This window comes from Prionailurus bengalensis, chromosome C2, assembly GCF_016509475.1.
Source record: "Prionailurus bengalensis isolate Pbe53 chromosome C2, Fcat_Pben_1.1_paternal_pri, whole genome shotgun sequence".
NCBI classification, from domain to species: Eukaryota; Metazoa; Chordata; class Mammalia; order Carnivora; family Felidae; genus Prionailurus; species Prionailurus bengalensis.
The window spans coordinates 141,055,917-141,071,664 of record NC_057350.1 but is presented as its reverse complement, the minus strand read 5'-3'; the positions used below and the strand labels follow the sequence as shown (position 1 = coordinate 141,071,664).

Genomic DNA, 15,748 nt, shown 5'->3' with positions numbered 1-15,748 from the left:
TCCCTGTGAGTGCCCTTAATTCTCTGGCCTTTCTCTTTCCCTCCTGCCTACATGGCCCAGCACAGTCCATTCTTGGTTGCCTGTCTGCCTCCTGTTCCTGAACGGTGCGGGAGAAAGCCATCCGGGCTGGACGACTAGTTGTTTCGGTTTCTTTTAGCTCAGAGCTCCCATCTCTACGTGGGCGGTGCTCCACACTGGTTGGTCACTTTCTCCTTTCTGAGATGACCCTTTCAGGGTTTCTCTCCTCTCAAACCTCCCATGGTCCCTTTCTGCCTCCTAGGTGATTCTGCTTCATTCTCTACTCGGAAAATAGAAGCTGTCAGGTGGGGACTCCCTCACCTCCCATTTGCCAAACCCATGATCTTCCCTCGTCCGCACCAGCCCCTGGGATCCTCCCCCGCTATGACTAAGTGCCCTTCCTGCCACAGGCTCTTCCCCTGCACTCAGCGTTCCTTCTGTTTCAGTGTGCACGTGGACCACCTGGGGAACTTGTCACATCCAGCAGGTCTGGGCCTGAGATTCTGCATATCTCACAAGCTCTCAGGTGCTGCCAGTGCTTGGAGTAGCAAGACTAAATTCTTCTCCTTCATTCTTTTTCTGGTCATTTTCATCATCATAAGGAGGCTCTGGCATCTTTCATTTTCAAACCCCTTCCATTGATCAAACTCTCACACTACCATCCCATTTTTTCTACTTTCTAAATTTTTTTAAACGCGTATTTATTTTTGAGACAGAAAGAGACAGAGCATGAGAGGGGGAGGGGCAGAGAGTGAGGGAGTCCCAGAATCCGAAGCAGGCTCCAGGCTCTGAGCTGTCAGCACGGAGCCTGACGAGGGGCTCAGATCCACAAACCAAACCATGAGATCATGACCTGAGCTGAGGTTGGACACTCAACCGGCTGAGCCACCCGGGTGCCCCTCTTTATCTTTCCAAAACAATTCTTATTGAAGGGATTTTCTACCTAGGCTGCCGATACCCATTCCAACTCTTATCTCCTTTGTCATGTCTTTATTTTCCTTCTGATTTCAACAGCAATACCATTATAAAAAACTTAAACTTACCCAAATATATCACACTTATCCCCTCTTATGTAAAGCTTACTTACAATCTGTTTTTCACATTAAATTTTTTAATTCGGAAAAATATTTACATATAGAAAAGTACAGATGATGCTATAACAAACACCCTGTTTTCAACCACCCAACGTGTGTTAACATTTGTCATAGTTACTGGCTTTCTAGCTCCATACAAAAAAGAACCATAACATGAGAAGTAAAACTGAAATCTCGTCTGTCTCCCCAGTGTTGTTCCTTCCCTTCCTCAAAGGCAGCCATCAGCATGAGGTTGGTGTGCATGTTTTTAGGCTCAGATCAGCTGCAAGCATCAGAAACCCCGACACAGCAGGGCTTAAAGAAGATAAAAATTGACTTCTGTCTGCATGAAAGTCTGGCAGGACGTCCACCGTCTTCCAGTGCTCTACGGTACAGGCTCCACCATCCCGTGGCCCCATCCTCTCGTAGGCTATGGTAGCAGCCCCGGTTCTTGCATTTCAGCAGCAGGAAGGAAGTCGAACTCTGGAATGGCTCTTACCCTGTAGAGTTTTCCCTTGTGTGAGTTCTACTTTGCCTATACTTCTGCTTATGGTCCATCAATAATTCCAGCTGCTCTGTCAACCTCGGAATATTTCGTCTGCCGATGGCATTTTTTTTCTTTCCACCAATAGTATAGATGTTATGTTAAAAATAAACGTTTTATTTTGTTTTTATTTTTTTTTTCAATATATGAAATTTATTGTCAAATTGGTTTCCATACAACACCCAGTGCTCATCCCAAAAGGTGTCCTCCTCAATACCCATCACCCACCCTCCCCGGCCTCCCCCCCCCCCCCCCCCCCAAAATAAACGTTTTAAAGTAAATGTGTTAAAATGTCATCTCTGGACATTTGGGTCGGGGCGGTTGGTAAGCCACGTGGTTCATCCACCAAGTTTGTTTCTGGCCGCCTTTATCTTATTTTACACTCACTCTGAGCGGTATCATCCTCTTCTAGAGTCACATACAAGGATTCCCAACTTTATAGCTACATCCGGGACACTCAGCTTTCCTCAATGTGAGCCTCATGTGTCCGAAGGCCAGACATTTCTAGTTGGATGTATCCGAGGCACTCCAGTCTCAACATGTTCCAAACTGAGCTTCTGCTTGTTGCCTGCTCCATACTCTCTTGGGTGTGGCCCTTGTTGACATGGTCACAGCTGGCTCACTAGCACACCTCCATTCCAGACCACGGAAAGTGCAAAGAGGAAGTGGAGGGTGAGGAGCTCCCTCCTACAGGATGAGATCTGGAATTTGCTCCTGTCGCTTCTGCTCACTTCCTTTGGCCTTGGCATTAATTACTGCTGTGTAACAGAACACTTCAAAACTGAGTGGCTGGAATCGATACCATTTATTATTGCTCACAAGTAGAAGGATCAGGTGGGCAGCTATCTGGTCTTAGTTGGGTTGATGCATGCAATTGCTGTCCGCCCCGAGTACACGGTTCTGCTGATCTTGCCTGGACAACCTGGGATATTGGTGGATGGGCTGGTCTAGGATGATCTCAGCTCGTCCCCACATGGTCTCTCGTCTTCTGGCGGCCTAGCCTGGGACTTACTCTCAGGGCATGGATGGGTTCCAAGAGAGCTGGGAAGTGCACATGGCTTCTGGAGGCCCAGGCTTGAAACCAGCATAAGATCATTTCCACTAAAGTCTACTGGCCAAAGCAAGTCACGAGGCCAGCTCTGATTCAAGCGGTGAAAAAAAAAAAAAAAAAAAAAAAAGACTCCATTTCTTCATGGAAGAAGCTGTAAAAATGTGGATACTAGAAAGACTGAGAATTGGGACCCTTTTTTATAATGACTCTATCACAGGAAGACTGGGGAATTTAGTTCCTAGTTAGGTGGTCATGTGTCCAGCCAAAACTTGATGGTTCTATTTATGAAGGGAAGAAAGAGAGAATGGGTATTAGGGATCATTTATAGACTCGGCCTCAGAAAGAATGGTAGTTCCCTATTCATCTTCCTTAAATGGAAGCTACACTCTCAATCTCTTGCTATCAATAAGAATATTACCATTGTGACAAAATTTCTGTTCTTAACTAGTGCACACATTTTTTATTTCCCTGGACTCTGTTGACCTAGCAACTTGCTTCTTGACCTCTTAGCCCATAAAACAAATCAAGGAGCTTGCAAACATTATGGAGTTTAATACGTATAGTCTTTATGTTATTTTGCAGTGCCCAGGAAGCAGTATTTTTTTTATCTAAACCTATTTTTCACTCTGTTTTATTCAACTATTTAAAAAAATCCCAAACAAGAACATTACCTTTCATCCAAAGTCCAACAGCTCAAATCTGGATTGACAAGTACATCCTGGCATTTTATTACACACCACTAAGAACACACAAGAATTTTGGGATTCGTTAATAGGGACAGATGTTTCACATTTATGTAAAAATGCATAATCACGCTTGAATTTAAAATCATTTCCCCATTATTGTTTAAAGCGAATGGGGTCTCCTGGGGATTCATAATAGCTTCTGGAGTTTCTCATCATAGGTTTTGACTAACTGTCCACAAGCTGCTTTGATTTTTAAGTTGTGGTAGCTGGGAGATGTTTGGTGAACATAAAGTCATGCGCTGTCAGTCTAAAGGACAAAGACGAAAACCGTCCAGTTTCATGGTAGTGGCCATCTTCATTTATTTGTTCGCCAGTAGTTTCGAGTGGGAAACTGAACAATGAAGAATGTTATCATCTTACTTGTAGACAAGCTCAGCAGAGGGAGGCTGTACCAGGCGAGCATGACCTCTCTCTGCCCCTTTGTACTGTTCTTGCACTACAGATTAAGTAGAAGAATCTGGTGGGGTGCTTCTCGGTGGCACCAACTGTAAAGCATCTGTTACCTTGCTGTTGCATAGCCTGACAGAATTTCTCAGGAGGTCTAAATTTCCTGCAAAGCAGGACGTGATTGTCATCCTGAACTGTGACCTCCCGTCCAATTTTTAAAAAGATGGATGAGACTGCAATGTTGTGTGGGAGGAGGGGGTGATAGGAGGGAGGGTGGGATTACGAATCACGCCAGCCCCAAAGGATGCCAAGGTGATTGGGTAAGGTTTTTTTTTTTTCTGTAACCAGAACTGAAAGCCCTGATACCTGGAGATCCGGAGCAGCTGGGGTTGCCCCCAACTTTGACTATGTGGATTTATAAACAGGTAAGAGAGAGATGATCACATTATTTCCTCCACTGTCCTGTGGGGCTCTGATACATTAAAAGATTTTAAAATTTGGGAATTTCCCTTTTAAAAAATCCACCCGGGGTGCCTGGGTGGCTCAGTCCTTTAAGCGTCTGACTCTAGGTTTTGGCTCAGGTCATGATCTCATGGTTCGTGGGATCGAGCCCCACATTGGGCTCTTTGCTGACAGTGTGGAGCCTGTTTGGGATTTTCTCTCTCTCCCTCTTTGCCCCTTCCCTGCTCGTACATGCTCTTTCAACATAAGTAAATAAACTTAAAAAAAATCCTCTCAAAAAGTGTATTATATGCATAAGACTACTTCAGAGAAAGGCATATGTACCTTAAGTCATGTTTGAAGATGTAAAGGAAGACTGCAGTTGGTTTAAATCACTCACATGCTGGGGCGCCTGGGTGGCTCAGTTGGTTAAGCGTCCGACTTCAGCTCAGGTCACGATCTCACAGTCCGTGAGTTCGAGCCCCGCATCGAGCTCTGGGCCGATGGCTCAGAGCCTGGAGCCTGCTTCTGATTCTGTGTCTCCCCCTCTCTCTGCCTCTCCCCTGTTCATGTTCTGTCTCTCTCTGTCTCAAAAATATATAAACGTTAAAAAAAAAAAATCACTCACACGCTTCCGCACCAGGGAATGAGTGGAGACGGTTGGGTGTGAGAGCCATAGAGAGTGGTGAAGATTCTTCAGACTGTCGAGTGTGCATATCTTCTAAAAGGACCACTGTATATCAGGGAAAACACTGCTCCCCAAGCCCAACATTTCCATGGGCTAAACTGGCCCTGTGTAATGCCTGAGATCTGCCGCTGAAATTTAGCACGAGCACAAAAGCTTGAATGACCAACAGCCCTGGTTTGCCCTCGACTGCGGGGGTTCCAAGACATGGGACTTTCTGTTTTAAAACAGGGCAAGTCTGGCAAAACTGGGTTAAGTTCTTTACTTCAACCCACATTACCAGTGCACATGGTGGAATGTGAGAGAGAAAGGTATGTAGGGGAGGGGCCATGCTCCAGGCGCAAGGAACCAGTCAGCACCCCAGGGGTGTCTGGGTGTAGGGAAATGCACGTCTACTAGGGCAGGTCCTCAGAGGCCAGGCTCCCCTGAGTCCCTGAATGTGTCAATTCTAAGAGATACCAGATGTGATGTAACTTACAGAATTATGGTCCAGAATATAGTTATTCTATATTCTGCTCTGGATCTCCTCTGAGGATAGCTGCAGGACTCCTTTAGGACACGAGGTGCGCCCCTATGGCATGAGAGATTCCACCCCACATACCAGAGAGCCTCGTACAGAAGGGACATCTTGACGGTGTTATAAAGTTACCTTGAAATAAGATGCATAGGTAGGTCAGGATCCTCTGGTAGGGCTTTTTGTACAACTGTTGTCAATATCAACTATGGACATATCTCTTTTTAACACACAACTTACTATAGAGACATTTAAAAATTGCCATGTATGGATAAAGAAGATGTGGTGTACACACACACACACACACACACACACACACACACACTGGAATATTACTCGGCCATCAAAAAGACTGGAATCTTGCCATTTGCAATGATATGGATGGAGCTAGAGTATAATGCTAAGTGAAATCAGTCAGAGAAAAACAAATACCATATGGTTTCATTCGTTAGGTGGAATTTAAGAAACAAAATGGATAAATATAAGAGGAGGAAGAAAAAAAAGAGAGGGAAGCAAACCATAAGAGACTCTAAATGACAGAGAACAAACTGAGGGTTGCTGGAGGGAGGTGGGTGGGAGGATGTGCTAAATGGGTGACGGGCATTAAGGACGGCACTTGTTGGGTTGAGCATTGGGTGCCGTATGTAAGTGATGAATCACCAAATTCTGCTCCTGAAACCAATATTACACACAATATGTTAACTAACTAGAATTTTAAATAAAAACTTGAAACAAAAGAAAGAAAAAATACAAATTGCTGTGGAATTTGTTAGGAATAATTAATGGCCCCTTTCACTGCAGTATTGAAATGCAGAGATGTTCAGGGGTCTTCCAAGTGATAGGTTTCCATAGTTGGGTCACGTCTAAGATTAGAAGTGCCGTTTGGTCTCCCATGTAATACCAGGTCCATATTTTCTTCAAATTTTTTCCAGTTGTTGAAGATGGCAAAACCCCCACCACCTAGAAATTGTATGGCATCTCGACTCTAAGACTGAATTACGATAATTTGTTTCTATAGTATGATCTGAGTTTGCAGAAAGGTGCATGTGGTCTTGTATATAGCAAGGCTCTGGTGTCACATGCTTGGGTGGGAATCTCACTTTGGTATCTTGTTTGTTGCGCATGAACAAGGGCCACTGTCTTAGACCACTCAGGCTACTGTAACAAAACACCACAGACTAGGTGTCTCATAAACAACAGAAATTTACTTCTCACCATCCTGGAGAATGGAAGCCCAAGATCCAGGTGCCAGCATGGGTGGGTTCCAACAAAGGTCCTCTTCCCGGCTGCAGACTGCTGACTTCTCACTGTGTCTCCACATGATGGAAAGGAGTCAGGGAGCCCTCTGGGGTCTCTTTTATAAGAGCACTAATCCCAGTATTGAGGGCTCTGCTCTTATAACCTCATCACTTCCCAAAGGCCTCACCTCCTAATACCATCACCGTGGGATTCAGGTTTCAACATATGAATTATGGCAGAGGAGGGGGAGACACAAATGTTTAGACCATGGCAGCCTACACACTGAGGGACTATGCTGAGGTCTTCTTATTAGGTAACTTACGGCCTGATGCACAGTATATTCTGAGTAAATATTTCCTTTCTTCCTAATTCCCAAACCAGTATTGTAGGATGAACTTCTAGGTTGACTCTCTAATCTTAGAATAAGAAGAAAAGATTGACCACTTCTGCACCTGGTGCATTCAATGGATTCTTGTAAAAGAGATGAAGACTGTTCAATTTATTTGTAGTTTTATGGCAAATTAAGGCCACAACCTCCTGAAATACTTAAGATCAATAAGTATCATTTCAAACTACTTTCTCAATGACTGGAAGTCCTGGCTCTCAAGGATCTGCCAACATTTTATTTGACAAATCTGTGAAATACCACAACTAGCAATCGCAACCTTAAAGATTAAGGTTCACAATGACGCCTGAATTTTAGAAATGCTTTTCCCATGATTATTAGTGAAATGACTTAGTTTTCCGAGTGCTAAACTACTCTTAAATCTTACTTTGCAAACATTTTAAGAAACACTGGAATTGTATTGCCTGCTGTGGTTATAGATTTCCAGTAAAATTACTATGTTATCTGGAGTCTAGACTTAACAGGCTCAGCTAAGGATTTGTTGCTCTCTCTGGAGTTTCTCTTGCTTTCACATGTTGAGGCGAGGGTACATTTGTTTGTCATTAAGTATTTAGAGTTCATAAACACAGGGAAAAAAATTTTAGAGATTTCCTATCAAATTGACATAAAATCTAAAGATGGCTCATGGGAAAGCAAACACAGATTTGTGACAGGAATTCCTACTAGAACTGTTATCGTGTCTGGCTCCCAAATAACACATATTTTTAAATGATCTGAAGTACAACCAGATAGGAGATGTACATGTAATATATGGGATACATCATTTAAAAAATGTCCAATGGAGTTGACATTTTAAAAGAAGAAAAGCAAAGTGAATTTAGAGATTTTCAATAAAAGTCAGTTGTAATATCGCAAGTCTAGTTTAATCAGTCAAAAGCAAAATAAAAATCAGTTTAATAAGACTGCATATTAATAGGGCTAAGTGCTTTTAAGATTGACTTTTTAAATCTAAAGTATTAAAGTAAATATAAAAACCTTTGGTGAGGAAATCTGTAGATAAAAACACATTATGAGTAATTTCCTAAAAATTAGTCTTGTATTATATTAATTAAATTAATTTTATTTTAGGGGCACCTGGGTGGCTAAGTTGGTTAAGCATCCAACTATTGATTTTGGCTCAGGTCATGATGTCATGGGTTTGAGTGATTGAGTCTGGAGTCAGGCTCCTCACTGACAAAGCCTGCTTGGGATTCTCTCTTTCCTGCTCTCCCCTTTCCTGCTTGAGTGTGTGCACTCTCTCTCTCAAAACCAACAACAGCAAAAACCCCCCACAATACTAAAAAAAATTAATTTTATTTTAAAGAAAGAGATGTTACAATAAAAAAGAATGAAATCTTGCCATTTGCAACTACGTGGATAGAACTAGAGGGTATTACGCTAAGCGAAATTAGTCAGAGAAAGACAAATATCATATGACTTCACTCATATGAGGACTTTAAGACATAAAGCAGATGAACATAAGGGAAGGGAAGCAAAAATAATATAAAAACAGGGAGGAGGACAAAACATAAGAGACTCATAATTATGGGGAACAAACTGAGGGTTACTGGAGGGGGTGTGGGAGGGGGGATGGGCTAAATGGGGAAGAGGCATTAAGGAATCTACTCCTGAAATCATTGTTGCACTATAGGCTAACTTGGATGTAAGTTAAAAAAAAATAAATTAAAATTAAAAAAAGAAAAGAAAAGAAAAGAAAGAGATGTTAAACACATAGTTATCTGACTCCCACCCCACCCCCACCCCTGTCTGTTTAGGTCTATATATCAGGGACTGGCAAACTACAACTTATGGGCCAAATTTGGCTACTGATTATTTTGATAAATAAAGCTTTATTGGAATACAGCTATGCCCATTCACACATATGGTCTGTAGGAAAATGTTTTCAAATAAAGTGAGTGGTAAAATCATTATTAGAAGGACAAAAAATACCCCATGTACTCTGGTTTAAAACTTACCTTTTCGATGTTTAAACAATATTTCTTTAGGATTTCTTTTTAACTACAAAAACCTGCATCTTTTGAATCAGATATTTAAATCTGTTCCAAATAAAGATTTTAAATCTGAATCAGAAATATTTAAGAGGTGAATGACTTCCATTTGTAAATCCCACTATTTAGCAGTAAAGATGTTCCTCAAATGAGACCAAGCTTTATGGTGGGCTTATAACTGTGATTAGTGAGAGCAGGACTTTCCAATATGCCTTGTAACACAGAGAACCCTGAATTTCAGTCAGCAGGTCAGTATGTTCTTCTTTTTTTTCAAAATCTTTTATTTATTTTTAAAATTTTATTTATTTATTTTTAAGTTTTATTTATTTTTTTGAGAGAGAGGGCCCAAGTGAGTGAGGGGCAGAGAGAGAGAGAGAAAGGGAGAGAGAATCCTATGAGGGGCAGAGAGAGAGAGACAGAGAGAGAGAGAGAAGTGGGTCTCACCCCAAGTGGGGCTTGTGCTCATTGAACATGGGGCATGGGCTCACCCAGTGCAGAGCTCGGACTCACAAACTGTGAGATCATGACCTGAGCCAAAGTCAGATGCTTAACCGACTGAGCCACCCAGGTGCCCCATCGGTATGTTTTTCAAACTGCACCACACGCAAGTTTCTTCTGCCTCTATAGCTGCATACCTAAAATAGTCTGAAGGTCAAAGCAAGACAGACATACCCTTGTCACAAATGTATTGACCATGAATGATACAGTTGAGTTTATTTCTTCCACTAAAATTATGCGAGAAAACAAAACATACCTAAAATAGTCTGAAGGTTAAAGCCAGATATACATACCCTTGTCAGTGAATGTGTTGACCATGACTGACACAGTTTACTTCTCCCACCATAACTATAGAGAAAAAACAAAACCCAAACTCAAGGGTAATCACGACGACAATCTTCAGAGGAAAAAGGGAGAGAAATAAATTCAACAGTGGTTAAACACAATGATCAGTCTGACTTGACTTCCACTAGAAGGCTGTTTTTGGAGTCCCGTATTTTAATTGTCAAGAAGGTTGTAACAGAAAGGAGGTCTATGACAAACTAATGTGTGGCCAATATGTAAAGTGACAGTGACCTGAAACAACCATAAAATCATCAGGTTATTGACAGCTGGAGAAATTCCACATGGTAAGCAACTTAGCTACAAAGAAATATTAGAGGTCTGAGATGAAAAATACACTTGAATCTGTAATTGAATTAGACAAGCCTCGCTGCACGTAGGGCTATGCTGGTCACCAGGATACAAAGCAAACGCTGGGTTACCAGAAGTGCATTTATCAGCCACAGTGATTTATTGAGTGCTTTAATAATACAAGTGTACATCAACTGATCCACAGTCAAAAGTGGCAGGTCCCTAAGAAATTTACAAGCACTTTAAGTAAATCAAAATACATATTATTTTGTTCAATCCAACAGTCTTCTGTGTGGGAGACAGAAGGCTAGTGATAAACAGAGTCTCAGTAATGCACAGTGATTCTGATTGAAGCTTTTGTACAAAAAACTTGTTCCCAGTAGCATGCACCCACCAATAAAGACTTCAGTACAAAAAATTAATCCTAAGCACTACATTTAAGTAGAAATGAGATATAATTCTGAATTCGTGTTTTCCCAAAGATCACATAAAAGGAAAAAAAACCAAAATAAAACAAACACCAACAAAAAACAAAACCACACAGTAATACGAAGCTTTGTAAGAAAGCTCTTACTATTACAGATCCGACATTGTTTGCACTGAAAACAAAAGTTCCCATCCATGTTGAGGTGGGAAAAAAAAAACCCAAATCTTTCAAGTTAATAGAAATCAAAAAAAGGGAATAAATTGAGAAGGCAGGGGTGGAGGGAAGAGAGAGGGAAGAGGAGGAAGAGGAAGAAGAGGAGGAAGGGACAAGGGACGGGGGATGGATGACACACCATCAGAAAAAGGTTCAAAATGTAATAAAAATAAGAAGATCAGAACCGAGGTCCGGAGGGGTGGGTAGGGCTATTGATGCACTTGGTGAATGTGCTTGCACAGGTCCGGCGGGGGCAGCAGCCAGCAGGCCCCTATGTGGCATACCGCTTGGTCCACTGTCTGGCCATCCGGTCGTGCTCTGCTCTGTTGGTCATGTACTGTGTGGCGATGCTGCCCACCAGAGGGTCAGCTGGAAGGGAAGCAGAGCCGGGAGTCAGTAAACAGCAGCAGCACCTCCTCTTTCAGAGCTGGGGAAAAGGAGTGTCTGGAAAGCTAGGCCTCGTTCAAGGAGCAGACGGGGAGGTGGTGGAAAGCGGCTCTCTACCCTGGAACCACGTTGCTTTAGCAAGACCTGTAAATGCCCTGCCAGTGATAGATCACATCTCACACCAGTTGCCCAAAGAGTCGTCTGCTTGTGCCTTTACTGATGGCTCCTGTCATGTTTCCTGACAGGTCTCATTCTCTCTCCCTGTGCCCACCGCACGTCTCCCATCCTCCTCCCCTCGTTTTCAGATAGACTCTTCACTGAGAACTCTTCGGGAAGTGGTTGCGATGGCCTGGCTAAGTCCTCCACCTGGAGGCTTAGCCCCCCTGGTGGCCTGCACTGAGGGAGCCTTCAAGAGCCTCAGCCAAACACAATCAAGCAGCAGCCCCGAGTGAGACCCACTGACACAGGGGAAGATGGACTACCTCTCCCTCCAAACTGGGGAATGTCAAAATCCATATAGCTCTTTATTACAAAAATACTGGTAGATATTAAATAATAGCTAATACTCAGATACACCACGTCCTAACACAAACATACTAATTCCATAAAACTCGGAGGAGCTGACACACCAGGAAAGTGAAACACAGGAGGGTAAGTCGCTTGCTCCAGACAGAGTAAGTGGAGGTGCCAGGCTCTGAGCCTGGAGCTCCCACACTTCACTACACACTGCTCGGGAGCCTGCTCTCCACCCAGACAGGACCCCCCAAAATCAGAGCAATTAAGAAAAAGTAATTTAGGTGTCTGGGGACCCCAGAACGCACCCCCTTTTCCTCCATTCTCGTCTGATTTTTATTTCCTCTATTTTTGGTGTTGAGAATCTGGGTGTATTAGAGCAAGTGGATAAGAAAGAACCAAAAGGGAAAAGGAGAAAAATTAGCAAACACTATGTTAAAGACAAGAAAAGAGTAAGGAAGTGTGCCCATGCTCTAATACAACTGATAAATGGGGAGGATTCTGAAATTCTAGCCTAGCAAGACATTCATGGTTATAGCTTCTTAGTATTAGAGGTCCAAGAGAAACACCACCTTTTAATGATCTGGTGAGGGTGCTGCTGCTGAAGCTTTTGAAAGCCTTCTTGACAAGACACTGCTTACAACCTTGCTTATGTTTTCTTGGATTTGTGTTCAGCTTGTTATGATTATTCTAGGCAGAGGCCAGTGTCTTATGCTCACTTATATCACAAACAATTTAATAGACTACCCACTATTTGGGTCTGTTCAGAACTTCTGCCTCTCTTCACTTGCCCAAATCCTATAACTGAAACCATTGCCTAAACCAACCAGGCTCAAGAAGATGAAAACTAGGAATACCAAATGCTTGGAAACTGGCTAAGATACTGTAAAAAAAAATGCAGCCTTGCAGTTCAGATTAAGTAATGACTTTAGAGTCTAAAGGGACGAAGAGAGGTCTGAGTCACAAAAAAATCATCTTGCTCCAATTTCTCAGTCTGGAATGCAAAACCTTAGTGAAAACATAGGTATTCTTAAGAGCTGAGATCTACGTCACTGAAGACAGGTGTTTAACTGAACAGAATGTCCATTAGTGAAATGCACTAAAGACCCATCTGTGCTCCCTAACTCAATGGTCACGGTAAAGGACAGGTTTAATGTCAGAATGACCAGTGATGTTAATGTTCTGCCTCAAATCATATCCTCACAGTGTGGGCATACGGGAACAAGATAGGTCTGTCATTGCAGCTCAAAGGAAGAAGAAGGGGACAGATGAAGGATAGGGAACAGGAAGCTGTGGGAGGGAAAGGTTTTATATCAAGTGTTAATACTATTTTAGTAGGGGAAGAATGGAAAATCTCACAAGGCGGAGAACTGATAAAATTAACATGCATTGTGCAAAATTTCTTTGTATGCTTAAACAATTTAACATTACATTTCTTTCAGAGATCCTTTTACCTTTTCAAGTCTGATTTTAAAAAGACTATTTCTTTCCACCTGTAAAATTATACATGCTAGCTGTAAAAGCAATAATTAATAATAAAAACCACCTCCACAATACATATAAGACAAAGTTGTAAGTGAAGACCATCTCCAAATTTACTCAGAAAGAAGTATTGTTAACATTCATAGATCTTCCGGAACTTCTTCTCTACACACACAATTAAAAAAAAGATTAATGTAGAGACTGCTTTTATCATCTTAAAACATCATGATATGGTAAATAAGTTATGTCAATAATCACAAATTGATTTCATCATTTTTAACATTTACCTGAATAACCAACTTCTGGTCTAGAGACATTTGGGCTCTTTTCAATTTTTGCTTTTATAAACAATGCTGTGAGGAACATTACTGTGCATACACTTTCACAAATTTATGCAAATCTGAAATTTGTTTAATGTACAAATGAAGGAATAACATAAAGGTATAAAATGAGGAAATTTAAACATCGAGTGTTGTTAACCACGTAGTTCTCAATGTTAAAATGTTTTTGATGAATAGAAGAAAATTAAGACTGTAGGTTAGTGAGTCAAAACTATGCAATATATAAGCAGCAAATTACTATCACAGAGAATTTAATGGAATGAGACCCACTCTTTGTAGTGTATTTATAATTACGATCCTAAGTAAAAACAAATCTCCTTACAAAGGTTTCATATTTCATGGATACAGATATGTCAGGGATGTAATAACAGTTTCCAAACATGCATTACTTGTTTCTCTAACAATTTCTTTCTAAAAAAGAAGAAAAAATTCCCATCACTTTAGGTTTCTACATTGTTACTACTTTCCCAAATCTTCATCCGTCTTTGATTATTATCCTCTATTGGTCTTCCTCCTCTTACTAAAGAAGATCCACAAAATTTATCAGTGGATAAGTAAATTAAATTTTAAGTCTTCTACACTTTTTGCCTTGTTCACAGCAAAAATCTGAATTTTTGAGAAGAGGAGCATGTTTATGCTTACAGCACAGGGCTGGATGATTTTAAGCACTTAATTCTCCCAAATACCATTGATGCATCTATTAGAGGTTCCCTGAGGCTGAGGAACAGGATTTACAGGGTGGGGTCAATGGAAAATAATGGGGGTGAGAGTTGGTTTATAATGCTCTTCATTAACTAGACCTCTAAACCACATCATCTCGTCTGCTTAATAAAAATGTCATCACTTTTTCTGACACAATACTAGCTACGAAATACTAGCCCGAATGAAAGTGCAAGACTGAAAGACCATTGATTGGCAAGGGGCAGTACAACTTCCTCTTCTCCCAGCTCTACCTCCTGGCCTCACCTCTGCCTCCCAACACAGTTTCAGGAGCAAAGAGAAGCTATTCACTAAATGCTTGTTGACTGAACAGCCATCATGATTATTTACAAGTGAGTGAAAGGTGATCATATTGAGTACTCTGCCCCCTCTCCCATTTTTTTTGAGATCTGTGGTCTGTGCACCTTTGATTCTGGAAGGTGAAGTCTCAGACAACTCCTCCTGCAACTTCATCGCCCAGCTGGCCTCTCTCTCTTGGCTGGGGCTACACTGGGTACCCTGGAAGCCAAATGGGTTAAAGCTTATCCAGAAAGGGAGGGGAGGGAGACAAGAAGCAAGACTAAAGGAGATAAAGAAGCAGCTGTATGGTAAGAGGGGACTGGAAAAGACAGGCAGACTACTAAACTGCTGAATGATTCTATTTGCAAGGTCAAAGAACATTCTATCTTGGTTGGTAGGCGATACGGGAAAAATTACATGGAAAAAAATTTTGATTCCCTTTTCTTAAGAAAACAAGTATGTTCTTAAAAAACACAAACAAAAGTAGTACAGAATACAGGAAAAGGGCATGGGCTTTGGATATAGACTGCTTGAGTTTATATATCAGTTCCACCAATAACCGAGTCACCTTGGGCGAATTACTTAACTTCTCTGTGCCTCAGTTTCCTCAACTACAAAATGGAGACGATAACAGTAATGACTCCATAGATTGTTATAAGAATTAAATGAATTAATTCTTGTAATGCACATACAAAATTGCTATTACTTTCAAAATAAAGACTGGCAACTAAGTGTTCTTGTGCATCTTTTAAAATACAAATCTGCTGGGGTGCCTGCACGGCTCAGTTGGTTAAGCATTGGACTCTTGATTTCTGCTCAGGTCATGATCTCATGGTTGTGGGATCAAGTCCCGCGTTGGGCTCTGTGCTGAGTGTGGAGCCTGCTTGGAATTCTCTCTCTCCCTCTATGCCCCTCCCCCCCACTCTCTCTCTTTCTCTCAAAATAAAATAAAAATAAATTTTAAAATCTAAATCTGATTGTCTTCGTGAAGACATTCTCTTCAGATAAAATCTAAAAGTCCTTAGTAGGGCTCCCAAGATCTTTGATCTAGAACTAGTCTTTCTAGCCTCCTCTGCTCATGCTTGAAGCCAGAAAAAACAGCTTGCAGCTTCTTCAATAAGCCCTGCTCTTCCGTAAGTCTGAACTTTTGCTTCTGCCATCTC

At 41.6% G+C, this 15,748-nt stretch overlaps 1 protein-coding gene across 4 annotated transcripts in view; it reads right to left on the bottom strand.

Moving 5' to 3' along the window:
* Positions 1-10,360: 10,360 nt before the first annotated feature.
* The window catches only part of LOC122492046 (ubiquitin-conjugating enzyme E2 E2), a 382,267-nt gene continuing 376,879 nt past the window's right edge, over positions 10,361-15,748 (bottom strand). For 3 of the 4 annotated variants that reach the window (XM_043595514.1, XM_043595516.1, XM_043595513.1), the window contains one exon: positions 10,361-11,232. In XM_043595514.1, coding sequence (XP_043451449.1) covers positions 11,135-11,232 — 98 coding nt within the window. In that variant the 3' untranslated portion in view covers positions 10,361-11,134. The remainder of the gene's footprint in view (positions 11,233-15,748) is intronic. The other variant, XM_043595515.1, reaches the window with a different exon arrangement.